This window comes from Phoxinus phoxinus (genome assembly GCF_949152265.1).
Source record: "Phoxinus phoxinus genome assembly, chromosome: 9".
NCBI lineage: Eukaryota > Metazoa > Chordata > Actinopteri > Cypriniformes > Leuciscidae > Phoxinus > Phoxinus phoxinus.
In genome coordinates, this window is record NC_136884.1 from 27498381 (window position 1) to 27515322 (window position 16942).

Below are 16942 nucleotides of genomic sequence, written 5' to 3' on the forward strand. Positions count from 1 at the left end.
TCAGACCGTTTAACTAAACCAGGTTTGAGACAAGTTAACGTGTGGCGTCTTCAGACGTTTTTCTCTATACATTTAGCATTATTAATCAACATTTAAAAAACAATTCATAACAAACAATGTTATCATTTGGAAAATTATAGAAGGCAAGAGAAGACAAAAATACATTGAAATTACTAGTTAACTTTGTTTTGTCCTCATGATGAGAGTTTTGAATATTAGATTATCAACATTGTTTGTTTTTAGCAGTTTATTGCTTTTAGCAAAATATAAAAGTGGCCTATACTTTTCTTAAGAGGTAAACCTGCACCCCCTGTATCTTTTCTCAGTCCCAAGGCCTTCTATGTGCCATACATCTAGGTGTTTAAGTAAGGAATAATTGATGACAGGCCGTTGAATTATTAGAAAAATAATGCACACCCGAGGTGGTAATGCGGTCACGACGCGAAGCGGAGTTACACCTCGGGTGTGCATTATTTTTTGCATTACAAAGAAACAGGTTAATATTTAGCTAAATAATTTGCATGGTTTTATATGTTGGTAAATCATACAATACAAATAAATAAATAATACATTCATTATTTAAATCTATAACTAGTTCTATTACATCTGGTATATATGGTATACAATCTGGTATATGGTTTCTGCAGTCAAAAAATCTCTCACTCTTTCAGTAGTTAATATTTTCAGCACATCATCAGACAAACTGTGTTTTAATGTATATATATATACATTTATGTGAAGTACATTTAAACACAGTTTTATTTTTATTTTATTTTTCAGCACATACACATACAGCAGCGTGTGAACAGTCTGTGGTGAGACCGCGACTTTTATTTTGGGTGGAGATGTGACGTCATAAGGCTGCACCGCGATCCTGCATATGTTGTGATTCGACTGAAGAAAGGTTAGTGCTTTTAAGCCTTTAAGTTGTTTAAGTCAATGCTAAATGTTAAGTCCTATTTATAGTTTTTATACGTGATGTACACCGATTATTTATTATGTAATGGTTGATTTTACGTTAATGAGATATTTTTTGTTAGTAAAGCGCATTCACACATGATTCATGAGTAACAGAAAAGGTGCGTCTCATTTCTCTCCTTATGTAGTGAATGAATACATCATAAATACGAATTCAGTCACTGGCAAAGTGGCAAGTAGTGATGAAGAAACTGAGCTTTTTGAAACTTCGACTCAATTGAACCAAATGCTTCCCTAAACGATTCACTGATTCGAATCACCGCGCGCTGTCGAGACATGCTGGTCAAAACCAAACAGTGTAACTGTAACGAGAAAACAAACGCTAGCGTGTAATGACAACTTTAACAAACCAACTGCAAAAGTTTTCATTTAAGTGTAATCTACTATTTAATACCAAATGTAAATAACATACTATATATTTTGTTCCTTTATTAATTTGCAGCGCTAACTTTGAGTGTTTTTTGACTAACCAAGGCAAGGCAAGTTTATTTATATAGCACATTTCATACACTACGGCAATTCAAAGTGCTTTACATAGACAGGAATAAATAATCACAAAATAAAAGCAAGGAAAAATCAAACAGTTATTCAAAAGCTTTACATAGAAGGGAATTATTATCATAATTTCATAATTATTATGAAATTAATTAGATTAAAATGAATTAAAATAGTAAAAAGATGATACATGGAATAAACTTGTGTAACAAGTGAAAACTCCTGTGTATCTTTTTTTGAGTCTGAGATTTCCCCATGAATTAGGCCATTAACCATCACTCTGACTGCTAAACTAGGCAGCTGATTGAGACACACCCAGATATTTAGGCTAGTTTGGAATGGATTCATTTTTCTTTCTGTCAATTGTTCTCATGTTAAACATGACAATATGTCCAAACGTACAGAAAAACTCCTGCTGAAGCGACTGAGATCCACTTCAGATGGCGTTTATTAAAGAGGAGAGTGGAGAAATGAAGATTGAAGAAACATTCAGTGTGAAACAAGAAGATACTGAGGAACAAACAAATATGACGTTAATTAAAGAGGAGTGTGAAGAAATGAAGATTGAAGATGAAGAAACATTCAGTGTGAAACAAGAAGATACTGAGGAACAAACAGGTTGGTTTCATTCTCAAAGCTGAATTCAGTCATTTGATCTTTAATAAAATGTCCAGCTCTTCAGAAATAAATTATATTTTTGAAGAATGTCATTCGAGTGTCCAAATTAAAACGGTTTTATTTTGCATGGAGCGGTTTGCTTCAAGTGGTCAGATATGTTGAGATCACATGACCAGGCAAATACTTATGCTGCGTTCACACCAAACGCGAATAGAGCGTCTGGCGTGAGTGATTTCCATGTTAAAGGATTAGTTCACCTCAAAATGAAAATTTCCTGATCATTTACTCACCCCGATGTCATCCAAGATATCCATGTCTTTCTTTCTTCCTTCAGTCGAAAATAAATTAATGTTTTTGAGGAAAACATTCCAGGATGTTTCTACACAGAATGGACTTCAATTGCAACCAATGTTCAATTCCAATGTTCAAAGAAGGATCAAATGTCCGTCTCAATGCAGCTTCAAAGTCTCTACACGATCCCAGTCGAGAAATGAGGGTCTTATCCAGCGAAACGATAGATCATTTTCTAAAATATATATATATATATATATATATATATATATATACTTTTTAACCACAAATGCCTGTCTTGTACCATCTCTGAGATGCCACGTATTACGTCATCACTTTGGAGAGGTCACAAAAAAAAAAAAAATCAATTAAACCAAAGATGTCAGACGATTTTGAAGTTGGAAGAGAAAATTTGATAAATTTTTCGCCTGTCCCTACCTTTTTGAACTGAAGTACACAGAAAAATAACTTAGAAAGATGACGTGACGTGAGACCTTTCCAACATGATTGCGAAATGCCTGGCGCGTCGCAAACCAGCACTAGACGAACAATTGTGGTTAAGTATATAAAAAATTATTTATTTATTTTTTGCTAGATAAGACCCTATTCCTCAGCTGGGATGGTTTGAAGCACTTCAAAGCCCTTTGAAACTGCATTGATTTGGACTTTAATAATTTGGTTGCGGTTTAAGTCCATTGTGTGGAGAAAAATCCTGAAATGTTTTCCTCAAAAAACGTTTTCTTTTCCACTGAAGAAGGAAAGACATGAACAACAATCTTGGATGGCATTGGGGTGAGTAAATTATCAAGAAATTTTCATTTTGAGGTGAGCTAATCCTTTAAGTCAATGTAAAGACTCTGGAGGTCCTGCGGTGCGAATGAGGCGTTTAGCACGGCGCGGTGGACGCGAATTCGGCGAATTGAGCATCTGGCGCGATACGCGCGAGTGATTTTATTTGGTGCTTTTTGTGCATTCCCGAGTTGAAAAATCGAACTTTGGCGTCAGTTTGTGCAACGTTAACCAATCAGGAGCCTGCTTGCTGCTGTCACGTGGTGAAGTGACGTGATTAACATTATACAAGCATTACTTGCAGTAAATCAAGACTACAAGAGATTCAAACAATAAGACCACCATGTTGAGCTATGTAGCAATGATTCGTTTTCTGTCGATAAATGAATTCTGTCAATCCAAACAGTTGCTCACCTGTCTAATAAAACTAATAAAGCGTCTTTGGATTTTTCTACGGAAGTAAAAAAAAAAAAAAATCAGAAATCGAGGGTAAAGCGGATATGATGTTATTGACAGGCGACGTAATGAAACGTAACTCTACAAGGAAAAGGAAGCAAAGGCGGGACATATTGAATGGGTCCCCTCTCCCTTTTCAAATAGCCAATAGTGTTTAATTTACCTCTCAGACTGCAAGTCGTACTTGACAGCACCATGGAAGCGAATCCGAGCGCTCATGATACGTTGGATTCAATAGTAGAGCTGTGAATTAATTCTAGCCATTTCAGTCTTAAAGGATTAGTTCACTTTTAAAATGAAAATTCTGTCATCATATACTCACCCTTAAGTTTCTTTCTTCTGCTGAACACAAAGGAAGAATGTCAGTAACCAGACAGTTTCTGGTTCCCATTGACTTCCAAAGTATATTTTTTCCTACTATGGAAGTCAATGGGAACCAGGAACTGTCTGGTTACTGACATTCTTCTAAATATCTTCCTTTGTGTTCAGCAGAGGAAAGAAATTCATACAGGTTTGAAACAACTTAAGGGTGAGTATATGATGACAGAATTTTCACTTTAAAAGTGAACTAATCCTTTAACCAACGTGCATTTGGAAAACTGAATAAAACTCGAGTGTTTGAGCAACCGAATCTCCTTATATCTCCTAAATGCAAATTTTGTTTGCATTTTGCAAGTTTTGGAACACATCAGCGTATTCATAACCTAACATCTAAAAGCTTAAAATAAATTAATTTTGATTTCAGGGGGCCTTTAAGATTGTCATCAGCAGTGTTGCCACAGTTACTTTGAAAAAGTAATCGGATTATTGATTACTCCTTTAAAAAGTCATTTAGGGTGTATTCACACCTGCCTTGTTTGGTTCGATTGAATCGAACTCTAGTTCGTTTCCCCCCTTGGTGCGGACCTTTTGGGCAGGTGTGAATACAGCAATCGAACTCGGGTGCGGACCAAACAATCGAACCGAGACCCAGCTGAAGAGGTGGTCTCGGTATGGTTCCAAACGAACTCTGGTACGGTTAGTTTACGATGTGAACATGAACCGACCCAATTGCAAGAAAGCTCTGCGCCTTTGAGATAACAGGCCTCCGTAGTCGGAGTTGCGTTATGGGAAAGTGATCTGTTGTTGATTTACTACATTTTGGCATAATGGTTTGTGTTATTGTTCGTTCAAGTGCGAAAGAGAATTTCATTCCGGCGCGCTGTCTGGCCACACGATACTGTTGCGCGTCTTTCTGCGCGTCGTGAGTGCATCATTGGAATGGAATGAATTAATGAGTGTGTGCGCATCAGGACATTCACATACAGAGCGTTCTCTTTAGTCTAATCGCGCATAAATGCTTCATATAATGTAACGATAGTTACAATACAAGGATGGTGGGTGGGTGTGTGTGTGGGGGGTGGGGGATGCTGCGTTAATTTACGTTAAACTGGTCTAACTTAATCGCAAGCGTTAACGTTGACAGCACTTGTTAGCAGTATATACAATAGCTTTTTGCACTTCCTAATTTCCCTACTTGAGAATCCTTGTCCAATGAATGGACGACCTTAGCACACGTGTGGTTTTGTTTACAAATTTTGGTTCACTTGCAAAAAGATCAGTGTGAAAGCGAACCGTACCAAAAAAAAAAAAAAAAAAAAATTTGGTCCGGACCAAAGCAAGTGAACTATTGGACTTTCCTGGTGTGAATACACCCTTAGTTACTATACAGATTACTTGATTTTAAAAGTAACTTAAGTTACAGCTTTTAAAAACTGTATTTTGTTACCACTTTTAGTAAACCTGAACCCATCTTTAATGCATTTTAAATACAATAATAAATTATTTAAAATATTATAATAATAATAATATATACAATTTATACTTATTATGTATTTCTAGGTTAAAAAAGTGTACTAAAATACATTTTATTAAAGTACACTTCCATAAAGTGCTCCATTTTCGCACACTAATTTTGTACTTAATGTACTAAAAGTGTTTCCTTAGTACTTCTTAAGATAAACTTAAGATCTTAGTGTACTCAATTGTGATATTTTTAGACACACTGAAGATGAACTAAAATATGCTTTTAACATACTATTTCAGCTTAAATTTTTTTTATTTTGTTACCCCTTTTAGTACAATTGAAACCCATCTTTAATGCATTTTTTAAATACACTTTTAAATTATTTAAAATATAAGAATATATACAAATCATATGCATGTATGTATTGCTCACATTTTTATATAGTAAATCATTTATTTCAAATATATTTTAACTGTTAACAGTACCTTTATAAAACATAATTAAATATGTTAATGGTGTATGTTAATGGTGTATTTTAAAAGTAGTCAAGTACACTTACTGTGTTATCAGTAGCATTTTCTGCCTCATTTATGCTAAAATTATACTGTTAAAATGTTAATATTTGTAAAATTGTCCACAATTGTGCAGTCACTTCATGAAGCTGTTGCTTTTAATAAAATAACAATTTTAAAGTTAGATGTAATACATTTGATAAAAGTAACAGTAAATGTAATTAATGTAAATGTAAACACCCATAGTTTAAAATGATAGAATACAGCACAGGTATGGTATGTAATGTACAAACAAACAAACAGCATCTCTTTCTTGAAAAACACTTTATTTTTTTGAGACATTATTCACACACAAGTCCAAACAGACCTTATAGTAGAGGTGTGAAAAAAAGAACACAAGTGGCAAGCTTAAACTAAAAAAATATTAAACTACAGCATACAGTACGTATCTTAAATATGAACAAAACACGATTTTATTTTTTAATTTTACAATCCTTTCCCAAACAAACCTTAGGAAAAAAACAACAAAAAAACAACCAACAACAAAAAATAACTTAAGTGTTTTTTTTTTTTTGACACAAAACTTTCGTTATTGCATTTTCGCCGTATTACAGCTCTCACCTCTGACTGCGTCGTGCCCGGAAACTCGGATATCACAGTGTCTGCCGGAAAAATAAAGACTTTAGTACCAGACTGGTTTGTGTACCATATAGCTACAAAATTATTCATAGTAGCCACATTCTGCTTATAGGATATAATGCTTGCTAGAATATAGACACAATGATTTTCACAGTGACCTTTTTCACAGTCTGTGTGTCATCATATCTGTTTTGTAATGTAAAGGATGGCTGCATTACTGTCAGTGGACAGACGGCAGTTTTGTGAAGAAAGCTAAACTAATTTAGGTGGATAAACATCAATATTTGAAATAGTTTATTTATACTGATGCCCTACCATGTATGCCATCCTCCATTTTAATGTTTAATATTAACTGATCGATGTGATTGTTAGCACTGGCACTGCCAGTCATGAATGAGTAGAAGCAAGCTGCTCCAATTACTCCCAGAGAAATAAACAAGCTGATTTGAATTTATTTGTATTATTCTTTCAATATGTTTATTGTGATTAACCTATGTTTTTGTCTACAGTATGTAGTTAAATTACTCAATCATGCTGGATACAACTCGTTCTTAAGATAATCAGTGGGTTTTTTTGAAGAATCCTCTATGGCCTGGAAATATTAGTTTATTTAAACAACTTTAATTTGATGTAATTATTGAGGATTGAATCCTAATGTAAGTGCATGAAATATGTAAGTAATTGTTTACTGTAATGTTCCCCCCAAACCTTTAATTTAATAATTTAAAACGGTACTTAACTTTAAGATTTGGTTAAATTAAATGCTCTTTAATGTGATATGCTGCTTGTATTGTTTTCTTGCTGTGATAAAATAAGGTTCACAGTCTCTGAAGTTGGCGCATGCACATATCATGCTACCCTTTACGTCAATTGTTTTTTAAAACATATTTTACACTACTATCTGAAAAAATAGTCTGCTGAGAAAGGACTATAATGAAATATAAATCTGATACAAACCGATGAGTGCATTCATTTTTTCTGGGTCCAGCTTCTGTTTTTGGGACCCATTCCCAGTGAGGCTGGATGAACCCAGAACCTCCCTCCCAAACAACACAACTGCTAGTTTTTGCGTGAACGGGGACATTCTGCTTCGATTCAGTCTCCTAAAGCAGGGTTTGTTGACTTGGACAGCCATGTTGCCCAGAGAAATCTGTGTACAGGGGAAAAAAAACTCACATTAACATACAAAAAAAAAACATTCTAGTAGGGAGACTACAGTCTGTAAAAAAATTAATTTCTAGCCTGAAGACTGGCTACAATACCTGTCAATCATTTTGCAAATAGGCTTACTTACTTTGAGGTCAAAATGTGTATAATCAAAACCCTTCACAGACTCAGCAGTTTCAGATGTATGCTCTCTTATAAGCATCCATTTTAACAATTTAATCTTTTTACTTATTATTTGTAATTAGAAATGTATATTAGACAATAATCAAAAAGGCAATAAGGTTGTCAATCTTGAACAATAAACACCAATCAACACATACTACCATAATTGGCTGGTCAGCTCAAGACAAAGTAACTACAGTGCTATGCATAAGTTTAGACACCCATGCTATAGTTGACTAAAAAGAGTAATAAAAAATCATCTTTTGGAAAGTGAACTTAATGCCTTAATTTAAAAAAAATAGGAGAAATCCAACCTTTAAGGACACCAATTTTCTTTGTGAATGAATAATGTATCGTAAATAAATAAATGTTCTTCCTTAAAATACAGGGTGCATAAGTCAGGACACCCCTATGTTAAATTCCCATAGAGGCAGGCAGATTTGTATTTTTAAAGGCCAGTTACTTCATGGATCCAGGATACTCTGCATCCTGATAAAGTTCCCTTGGCCTCTGGAATTAAAATAGCCCCACATCATCACATACCCTTCACCATACCTAGAGATTTGCATGGTTTTATTTCAGTCAGCCTAATAGCTGGTTTGATTTGCATTGAGAGATGATCTTATGGAAAGTACTTCATGCCAATCTCTAGGTTTGGTGAAGGGTGTGTGATGATGTGGGGATATTTTAATTCCAGAGGCCAAGGGAACTTTATCAGGATGCAGAGTATCCTGGATCCATGAAGTAACTGGCCTTTAAAAATAAAAATCTGCCTGCCTCTATGGGAATTTAACATAGGGGTGTCCTGACTTATGCACCCTGTATTTTAAGGAAGAACATTTATTTATTTACGATACATTATTCATTCACAAAGAAAATTGGTGTCCTTAAAGGTTGGATTTTTCCTATTTTTTTTAAATTAAGGCATTAAGTTCAATTTCCAAAAGATGATTTTTTTATTCCTCTTTTTAGTCAACTTTAGCATGGGTGTCTAAACTTATGCATAGCACTGTATGTTCATCTTCGAAAGAAAAACTGACATTTTAATGAAACCTGAGAGATTTATATCCCTCCGATGAACGATTCACCAGATCTGTTCAGGTTTCAAAAAGTTAATTGCAAAAAAACATCACCCAATGCATATCAATCGCGTGGTTTCCTCCAAGTCCTCTAAAGAAACATGATCGCTTTAAATATTTTAACAGTTTAAATTTAGACTTCTAAATCTAATCACATTCAAGGACCACACGCACCGCAACTGAAGCTCTGAGTGAGATGCCGAGTGCATTATCATAAGAACCAATCACAGCCGTTCAACGCCTCTGGAACCAATCAGGACTAGTCACGTGTGTTATGCGCATTGCTCAAATTTAAACAAGTACAACATCTTTTTGGAAATTAACATTTAAACATCTTTGGAAAATGTATCTATGATGCATTTCAAATAATATGATGCTGAAATCCTTGTGGGAATTTCAGTAGTACAAACGTATCATGTAATGGACAACAGCCTTTAAAATAGCCTTTTACTACAAACAAGTAAAGGTGAAAAGCATTCATTTTAAGCTTATTGCAATGCTAATAATAGTTAACAAATGTTTCTAATTCATTATAAGTTGGTACATTGTAAATGTAATTTTTTTTTCCCAAAATATTAAAATGATAATAAATATACATAAATAATTCAACTATATTGCAGTAGGCCTAAAGTGTTTATAAAGTACATACATTTTAAACACACTAAAAGCTTAATTATGTTGCTATGCACTGTGAAGTAACATGAACAAACAATGAATGAACCGCTGTATTTTTATTAACAAAGATTCAAGTTTCAAGTTTACTTTATTTATAAAGCACATTTAAAACAACCTTGGTTGACCAAAGTGCTGTACAAGATATATCTCAAATAGAACCATCACAAAAATTTAAATCAACTTTCACAAGACATTGAACGCATAGATATGCGTTAGATAGATGCGCAATAGATACGCATATTAAAGATTAATAAATAATACAGTAAAAAGATAGTTAATAAGTTAAATTATTGTTGTTTTTAAGTTAAAAGTAAATTGTGTTCTTTATTCTTGCTGGTGCCCTGCCAGGAACCTTGTCCCCACAGCAAACAACCGAACTGCTCCAAAACCGTGATATGAACCGAACCGTGACATTGGTGTATCGTTACACCCCTAATAATTAGTGGTAATTAGTGTTAAATGGGTAGATGGGCATATTTCAAAGCAGAATGCACACTAAATACACACTCTAATGTTTTTGTTGTTGTATTTAAGATTCCTGTGATGACACTGAGGATGATACCATTGGAGGAAGAAAGAGGAAGGGTAAAAGTCAATGGAAGTGTGTGCAGAAAAGGAGAAGAATGATGGGACAACCCTATGTTGGGATAAGCAGGAAAGAAGTGGTTAACATGGAGCCCCGGGTGATGGGACCTAGATGCCAGTCTGCTGCATGTGTGAAATCCTCCAAGCTTCACTGCAGTGCAATTGGAGAAGCAGACAGGGAGAACATTTTTAAATGTTTTTGGGAGAACATGAACTGGGCAGAGAAAAAAATGTATGTGCGTGGCTTGGTAGACGTCATCCCTGTAAAGAGGAGAAGGGGGTCTGACAATTCAAGAAGGTCATCTACTCTTATTTTCTTTTTAAAAGTTGATGGACAGAGAAGGAGGGTGTGCAAGGGTTTGTTTTTGGCAACACTTGGAATAGGGGCATGGTCTGCCCTTAACTGGGTGCAAGACGCGGGAAATGCACAGCAGAATGCAGCATCATGCCACAGACAAGAGGCTCATGAGTTCATGAAGAGTTTTCTACAGGATCTCCCGAAGGTGCCTTCCCACTTCTGTAGGTCGTCAACATCAAAACAGTACCTGGAGCCTGTCTTTCAGTCCATGTTGAACCTGTATAAAGTCTACCATCGTGCTGCTGAGGAAAAGATGCTGAGACCCTTCTCAAGGCAGATGCTCTCAGAAGAATTTAAGCAGCAGAACCTGAGTCTGTACCATCCAAAGAAGGACCAGTGTAACACTTGCTGCTCCTTCAAGGCTGGTAACTTGCCAGACAATGAGTGGCAGATTCACTTTCTTAAAAAGGAAGAGGCCTGTGCAGCAAAATTGCAGGACAAAAAGGATGCGAGCGACAAGACTATGGTTGTCTGCATGGATCTGCAAGCCCTCCTCCTCTGCCCCAGATTGAACGTGTCGGCTCTTTACTATAAGGCAAAACTCGCCGTTCATAACTTCACGATTTATGACATGTCTACAGACAACACTACTTGCTATGTCTGGCATGAAGGTGAGGGAGCTCTGTCTCCCAGTGAGTTCGCATCCTGTGTCACTGATTTCCTCTCTGAGCATAAGGAGCATGAGAAGTACATTTTGTGGACTGATGGGTGTGAGAACCAAACCCACAATTCTGTGCTCGCCAATGCTCTTCTGAAGTTTTCCATAGAGAAGAAGAAGGTAGTCATTCAGAAGTTCCTGGAGAAGGGCCATACAGAGATGGAATGTGACTCAGTGCACAGTGTCATCGAGAGACGTCTGAGAAACCAGGAAATCTATGTCCCAGCTCAATATGTTGCTCTGATGAAGACAGCGCGATCCAAGCCCAACCTGTATAAAGTCAAATATGTGGACCATAACTTCTTCCAAGACTTCACCAAACTGAGCCTCTGCAAGTCTATCCACCCAGGGATCAAACTCTGTGACCCATCTGTCCATGATATCAGTGCAATCAGGTACTGTAACTATCAAACTAAAATCATGTCTCTCTCACCAGCTCAGATCAAAAGACATGATGTTGCATTTATTTGCTGTTAAATCTGTAATGTGAAATTGAGTTTTTGAACAACAGTTAACATAAGAAACAAACTATAATGACAATGTGTAAATGGTGGTGTTCAAAGTCTGTCAAATCTTTCTTTTTTTTTTTACATTTATTAGGTACAACATTAATGGCACGATGGACTTCAAGATCCAGCACTCGGCTGATTGGACTCCATTTTCAAAGCACCAACTGCAACACACCACCTCAGCCTCACCTGCAGTCACTCCACTCTATACAGAGAGCCTAAAGATAAGGGAGATTAAATACAGACACCTCCAAGACCTCAAGGAGGTCATACCAAAAGACTTCCACAGCTTTTATGACAATCTAAGACACTAGGAAACACACAATACACAAAATGGTGTAGATACATTTTTCATGTTTACTGTTTGGTAGTTATTGTTATTACAGCGTCACATTAAAAACAATGTTATTAAACTGACATATTAACATTCCTGTCACTAAATATTAATTGAACAAAGCAATATTAAAGGGGTCATATGATTCTAAAAAATGAACATTATTCTGTGTATTTGGTTTAATGCAAGGGGTCTCATTCATGAAACATTCGTAAATATGTGAGTGATCTGCGCGTAAAGAGACCTTCCCGAAAACTCTTCTCCTGATTCACAAATATTTCGTAAATGTCAGATGTGATAGTGAAATGTGTGTGTGTGTGTTAATGAATTCCAATCAGTCGTAAATGGGACGCGCGTGCACGCTCATTCTCAATTACCATAAACCCCGCCCATTAAATCCGACTGACAACAATATATGGGCATCATATTATGACACCAAACAAAGGATTTCAACATGTCTTCTTAAAGCTGCCGTCGGCAAGTCTGGCAGATTGAGTGGACTTAGACATAATTTTGAATGTTTACAACTCTCATGCCCCTCCCCCACTACCAACGAGCACCCGCCCATCGTCAGTGCGTGTGTACCTGATTTTCTGTGAACGCGTCCGTCTGTTCGGCATCGATCAACACCATAGACTCGGAGGTAGGCTGCCCAGGCTAATCTATCCATAGATAGCAATAACCGAAGAACTGGAAGCTTGTTATTAGATTTTCTCTCTGCCATCACGCTTCGTACAATCTTCAGGCGAACTTCAGGCGTGTCGTGTGTATGTGATATTGTAACGTCCGCGTCTGCGCGAGGGAGGGGAATCTGTGATTTGTGCACGACCTGTGATTGACAGTCAGATCTCACACCCCCCTGCGCTGATTAGACCCGATGATCCGGGATGGTGGATTTTTGCAAAACAAAATAACACGCTCCAGGTGGAGTTAGAAGCTCGGGTTTTTTTCTAAAACCACCTTATTTATGTTGTTCTGTCGGATTATAGTGTCAATTTCACTGAATTTGATTAAAAAAATTGCAGACGGCAGCTTTAAAAGCGAATTAAAAAGAAAAATGTATCATTATCAGATAATATTTTATTATCAGAAGTTCATTCATAACGCCACATTTTATTTTCAAGCGTACATAGGCGTATCAGGTCCTAAAAAAAGGAAGTTTGGCAGATATTACAGACGCAGTTACTGGAGGTTCATCTGTTAATCGAACAGTCCCAGAAATGAAAAGAAAATGGTTCGACATGAAGTTTGACTGCAAAAAACGAATTAGTTCACTTCGAAAAAATATAGCCCAGCCCTATTGAAAGCAATTAATTATTTGATTAAAGTGTTCCGTTTGCAGATGCTATCACTGGCTCTCATAATAAAAGTAAAAAGAAAAACCATATGTAATTACTATATATAAATTTTTTTTCAAAATGCTATGTAAATATGTACCCGATTAAGGTGAATTAAAATGCAGCCTTATTAATGAGCAAAACTTTTGGATGTTAAACGCACTATTTACGCGTGGCTGGGAGCAGGTGTAGATTTCTTTCGTACCAACTAACATTTGGAAAATACAAACATTTTAATGAATCCGAAAATTTACGCCAGAACCACTTTACACACGATTTACACAAAAATTCGTTCTGCTCGTGTTTCATGAATGAGACCCAATGTGTTTACGTGGTTTTAGGTTAAAAAAAAGACACATTGTACATTATTGCTGCCCAATAATGTGTGTATAAGTGCCCCGCCTTTCTGAAACGCATCAATTTTTACAAAGCTCATCGTTCTGAAAAGCACGGTGTGCTCTGATTGGCCAGCGATCCAGTGCATTGTGATTGGCCTGAAAACCTTAAGCATGTGACGGAAATGTCACGCCCCTTACGATATTTGTAACATCAGCTCCCAAAGCAATAATGACAGGTGATAATGTCAGTACTACGTACCTTATCAATTCGAGCCTGCATCTGATCTGGAAAATGCAGATGACCAAGCTGATCGATCAACTTTGCCAGCGCGACTTGACCAGAACGTATAAGATTGGAAAGGTTTTATTTCGTAAAACTCAAAATTACTGATTATAATGAATTATATTGTCTTTCTACGCGTTGCACCGTGCTACGGGTGTGAGAACACTGTGTAAACACAAAACCATGTCTGCATTTTTGATTCACTACTCTATACAGCAACAATAATACACCGAGAGTAAAAGTTACTCCTTATTTCTTTGCATATACATTTGAAACTGTGTTTGAAAGAAGCGTTTTAGGAACGCGTGGCTGAGCCTGAAATTTTACAAAGAATATCTCTTTGGGTTTGAGACTTTAAGCTTCGTAACTGCAGATCTTATACATGCACAAACCGCTGCATAACACACTAAAGTAAAAGGAAAACAAGAAATCGCATCATATGACCCCTTTAAAATCATGTCAAAACCTGCTCACTAATGAAATAAAACATTTTTCTTGCTAATACTACTTAAGAGTTACTACTGCTGTCTACATTTGTTTTTCTTTAAAAGGGCTTTGGTGAGCAAATAAAAGAGCCAGTAACTTTAAAACATAATAGATGTTTTAAATCAAACTGTTTGTGTCTTTCAATTTAAAGACACAAATAGTGCACTAAAGGAAAGATCTGTTGTGACTTTTACATCTTCTGGCAAGCTCCGATGTAAATGTAGCATCTTCAGTTGATCTAGGAGTGTTTCGTCTCTGGATCTCCATGCAGAAGCAACACGTCTGGATATTCTTCTCATTAAGACACAACGTCAATCTGAGGAACAAAACTCTTGATGGATCTTTAGTAACAGATGGACTTTTACACTGTTGGCAGGTATTTGTAGCTTATCTGCCCTCCTGCAGCTTTCTCTGCTTTCTTTTTTGAAAGTCTTGTTTTCTAGGGTTGTCATACCATAAACATGTCACAATACTATACCAGCTAAAGTATCATGATACCGCACAATATTGTATTAACTATTTCAAATCTACAAAATTAACCAAATTTTCAGAAATGCGTAGATATAAATGAAAATAGACCAAATTATCCTTTGAATCTTTATTAATGAAATTAATAACTGGCTATTTGAAAATCTCAAGAGCAGTCATACAATTGCCATGAAGCAACTATTTCAATGGCTACGTGTACATGCAACCAAATAATCCGTTAGAAATTGGATTGAAGGCTCAATCGGACTGAAAAGCCTTCATGTAAATACCATATCCGATTGAGCTCGATCCGAATGAAATTTCGATCGGATTGAAAGGGTTGGTTTATAGTAGTGGGAAGTTCAGATCATTTTACTGACTCGGATCTTTGAATCTCGTTCAGCAAAATGAACAAATCTTTTTTCGAGTCATTTCGTTCATTTAAACTATAGGGTAATGCGTCTGTTCGTCTTCGGGTTTGAACTTCGACACTACGTTAGTTCAGTCGACTCGTCAGTGTCTGATCTGGACCGTGTGACACAGCCCCATATGCATTTGAATGCACTGCACAGTACCGGTTCATTCTGTGTTGACCGCGCATGCGTGCAACATCCCATAGGTTCTGTACATGAAACAGAAATGATTAGTTCAAGTCTTCGGGAGTTCGGGTTCGGCTCGGCAGGGTCCTCTGAGTCTTTCGTTGTTCCTGTCAGTCCCATAGATACTATGCTGTCAGTACCGGAAAGACAAATGATTAGGTAACACATGGTACACGCAGTAAATGAGATTTAAACAAAAATACTAACTGTTGAGCTGTATAACAATGATTTGTTTTAAATGTATCCAAACAGTTGCTCACCTCAGAGTCCTGCACGGGTCCATTTTTGGAGACCCGCGCCCGCCCGTGCCCGCAAAGTTCAGCACCAGATCCGACCCGTCACCCGTGATAATATCAAAATTAAATCCGCACCCGCCCAGACCCGTTAATATTTGGCCCGTTACGCGACCCGTGCCCGCTATAAATCACACACGCTAAAATCATTCCAATTAAAGTGCTTTATTTTTTATCTCACACCTCTCAACATCACATTGTGAATGGGCAAATGAAAAAGGCTAAAGTGCGCTTTGTTTTGCGCCAGCAAAAAAAAAAAATCGTTCAGCACCTAAATAGGCTATGGAACCTGATAACGTGCAAATAGACATGAAAAAAAAAAGAACAAGAAAAAAATACAACCGATCTGAGCCTGTCGCTCACAAACAATAGCTTATGCCTATGCATTTACTTTCCCTTAAGGTTACTGTGCAGGAAAAGGATATCGTCCACAGTCCCAGGTTTAAGTTGCGTTCTCCGTTCTTGAATAACAAATCCAGCTGTGGAAAAGTCTCTCTCACTCGCAGCGCTCGATGCTGGGATGGAGAGAACATTCCGCGCAATCATTGCCAGGTTGGGAAATGTTTTCGCATGCTCCTTCCACCACAACAAAACATCGAAAGGATCCCCCTTGGGTGGCTTGAACTCGATGTATGCAGAAACCTCGTCCTCGGGCAGCACAGTGTCATCGCTGGAGTCCTCTACATCTGACAAACAATCAGCTGTTGAAACCAAACAAACTCTCTTCGCAGCTGGGCCCGCCGAGATGCTGTGGCCAGGTAGCAGATCTTCGCGTTTCTCCTCGAGTTCTATTTAAAATGAATAGACACATGGATGTATATATTTCACTAAATTATTATATACATACTAAATACTAAATTTGCCCATTAACAATAATTGTTAATTATTAAAGACAAAGCTTACCTTTCACAAGACGCCGTGCTTCGCTATGAACTCCCATAATTTCACCATGGTCTGCCAGCAGCTTCAGGCTTTTCAACTTTGGATGCAAGAACATTGCCAGCTTGTGCAAGAGATGCAGCTCAAATTTCTCATTTAAAATCTTGA

General features: G+C 36.9%; 2 protein-coding genes across 2 annotated transcripts in view; one reads left to right on the forward strand and one right to left on the reverse strand.

Annotated features, from left to right (window-relative positions):
• LOC307003754 (uncharacterized protein) overlaps positions 1–16942 on the reverse strand; it is a 239208-nt gene that overhangs the window by 30925 nt on the left and 191341 nt on the right. The gene's annotated exons all lie outside the window — the stretch shown is intronic.
• Positions 815–16204, forward strand: LOC307003753 (uncharacterized protein). The gene is made up of 4 exons (XM_079622536.1): positions 815–904; positions 1878–2091; positions 10182–11643; positions 11849–16204. Exons 2-4 carry the CDS (start codon positions 1914–1916, stop codon positions 12069–12071), a joined length of 1863 nt encoding a protein of 620 aa, XP_079478662.1. The 5' UTR covers positions 815–904; positions 1878–1913; the 3' UTR covers positions 12072–16204.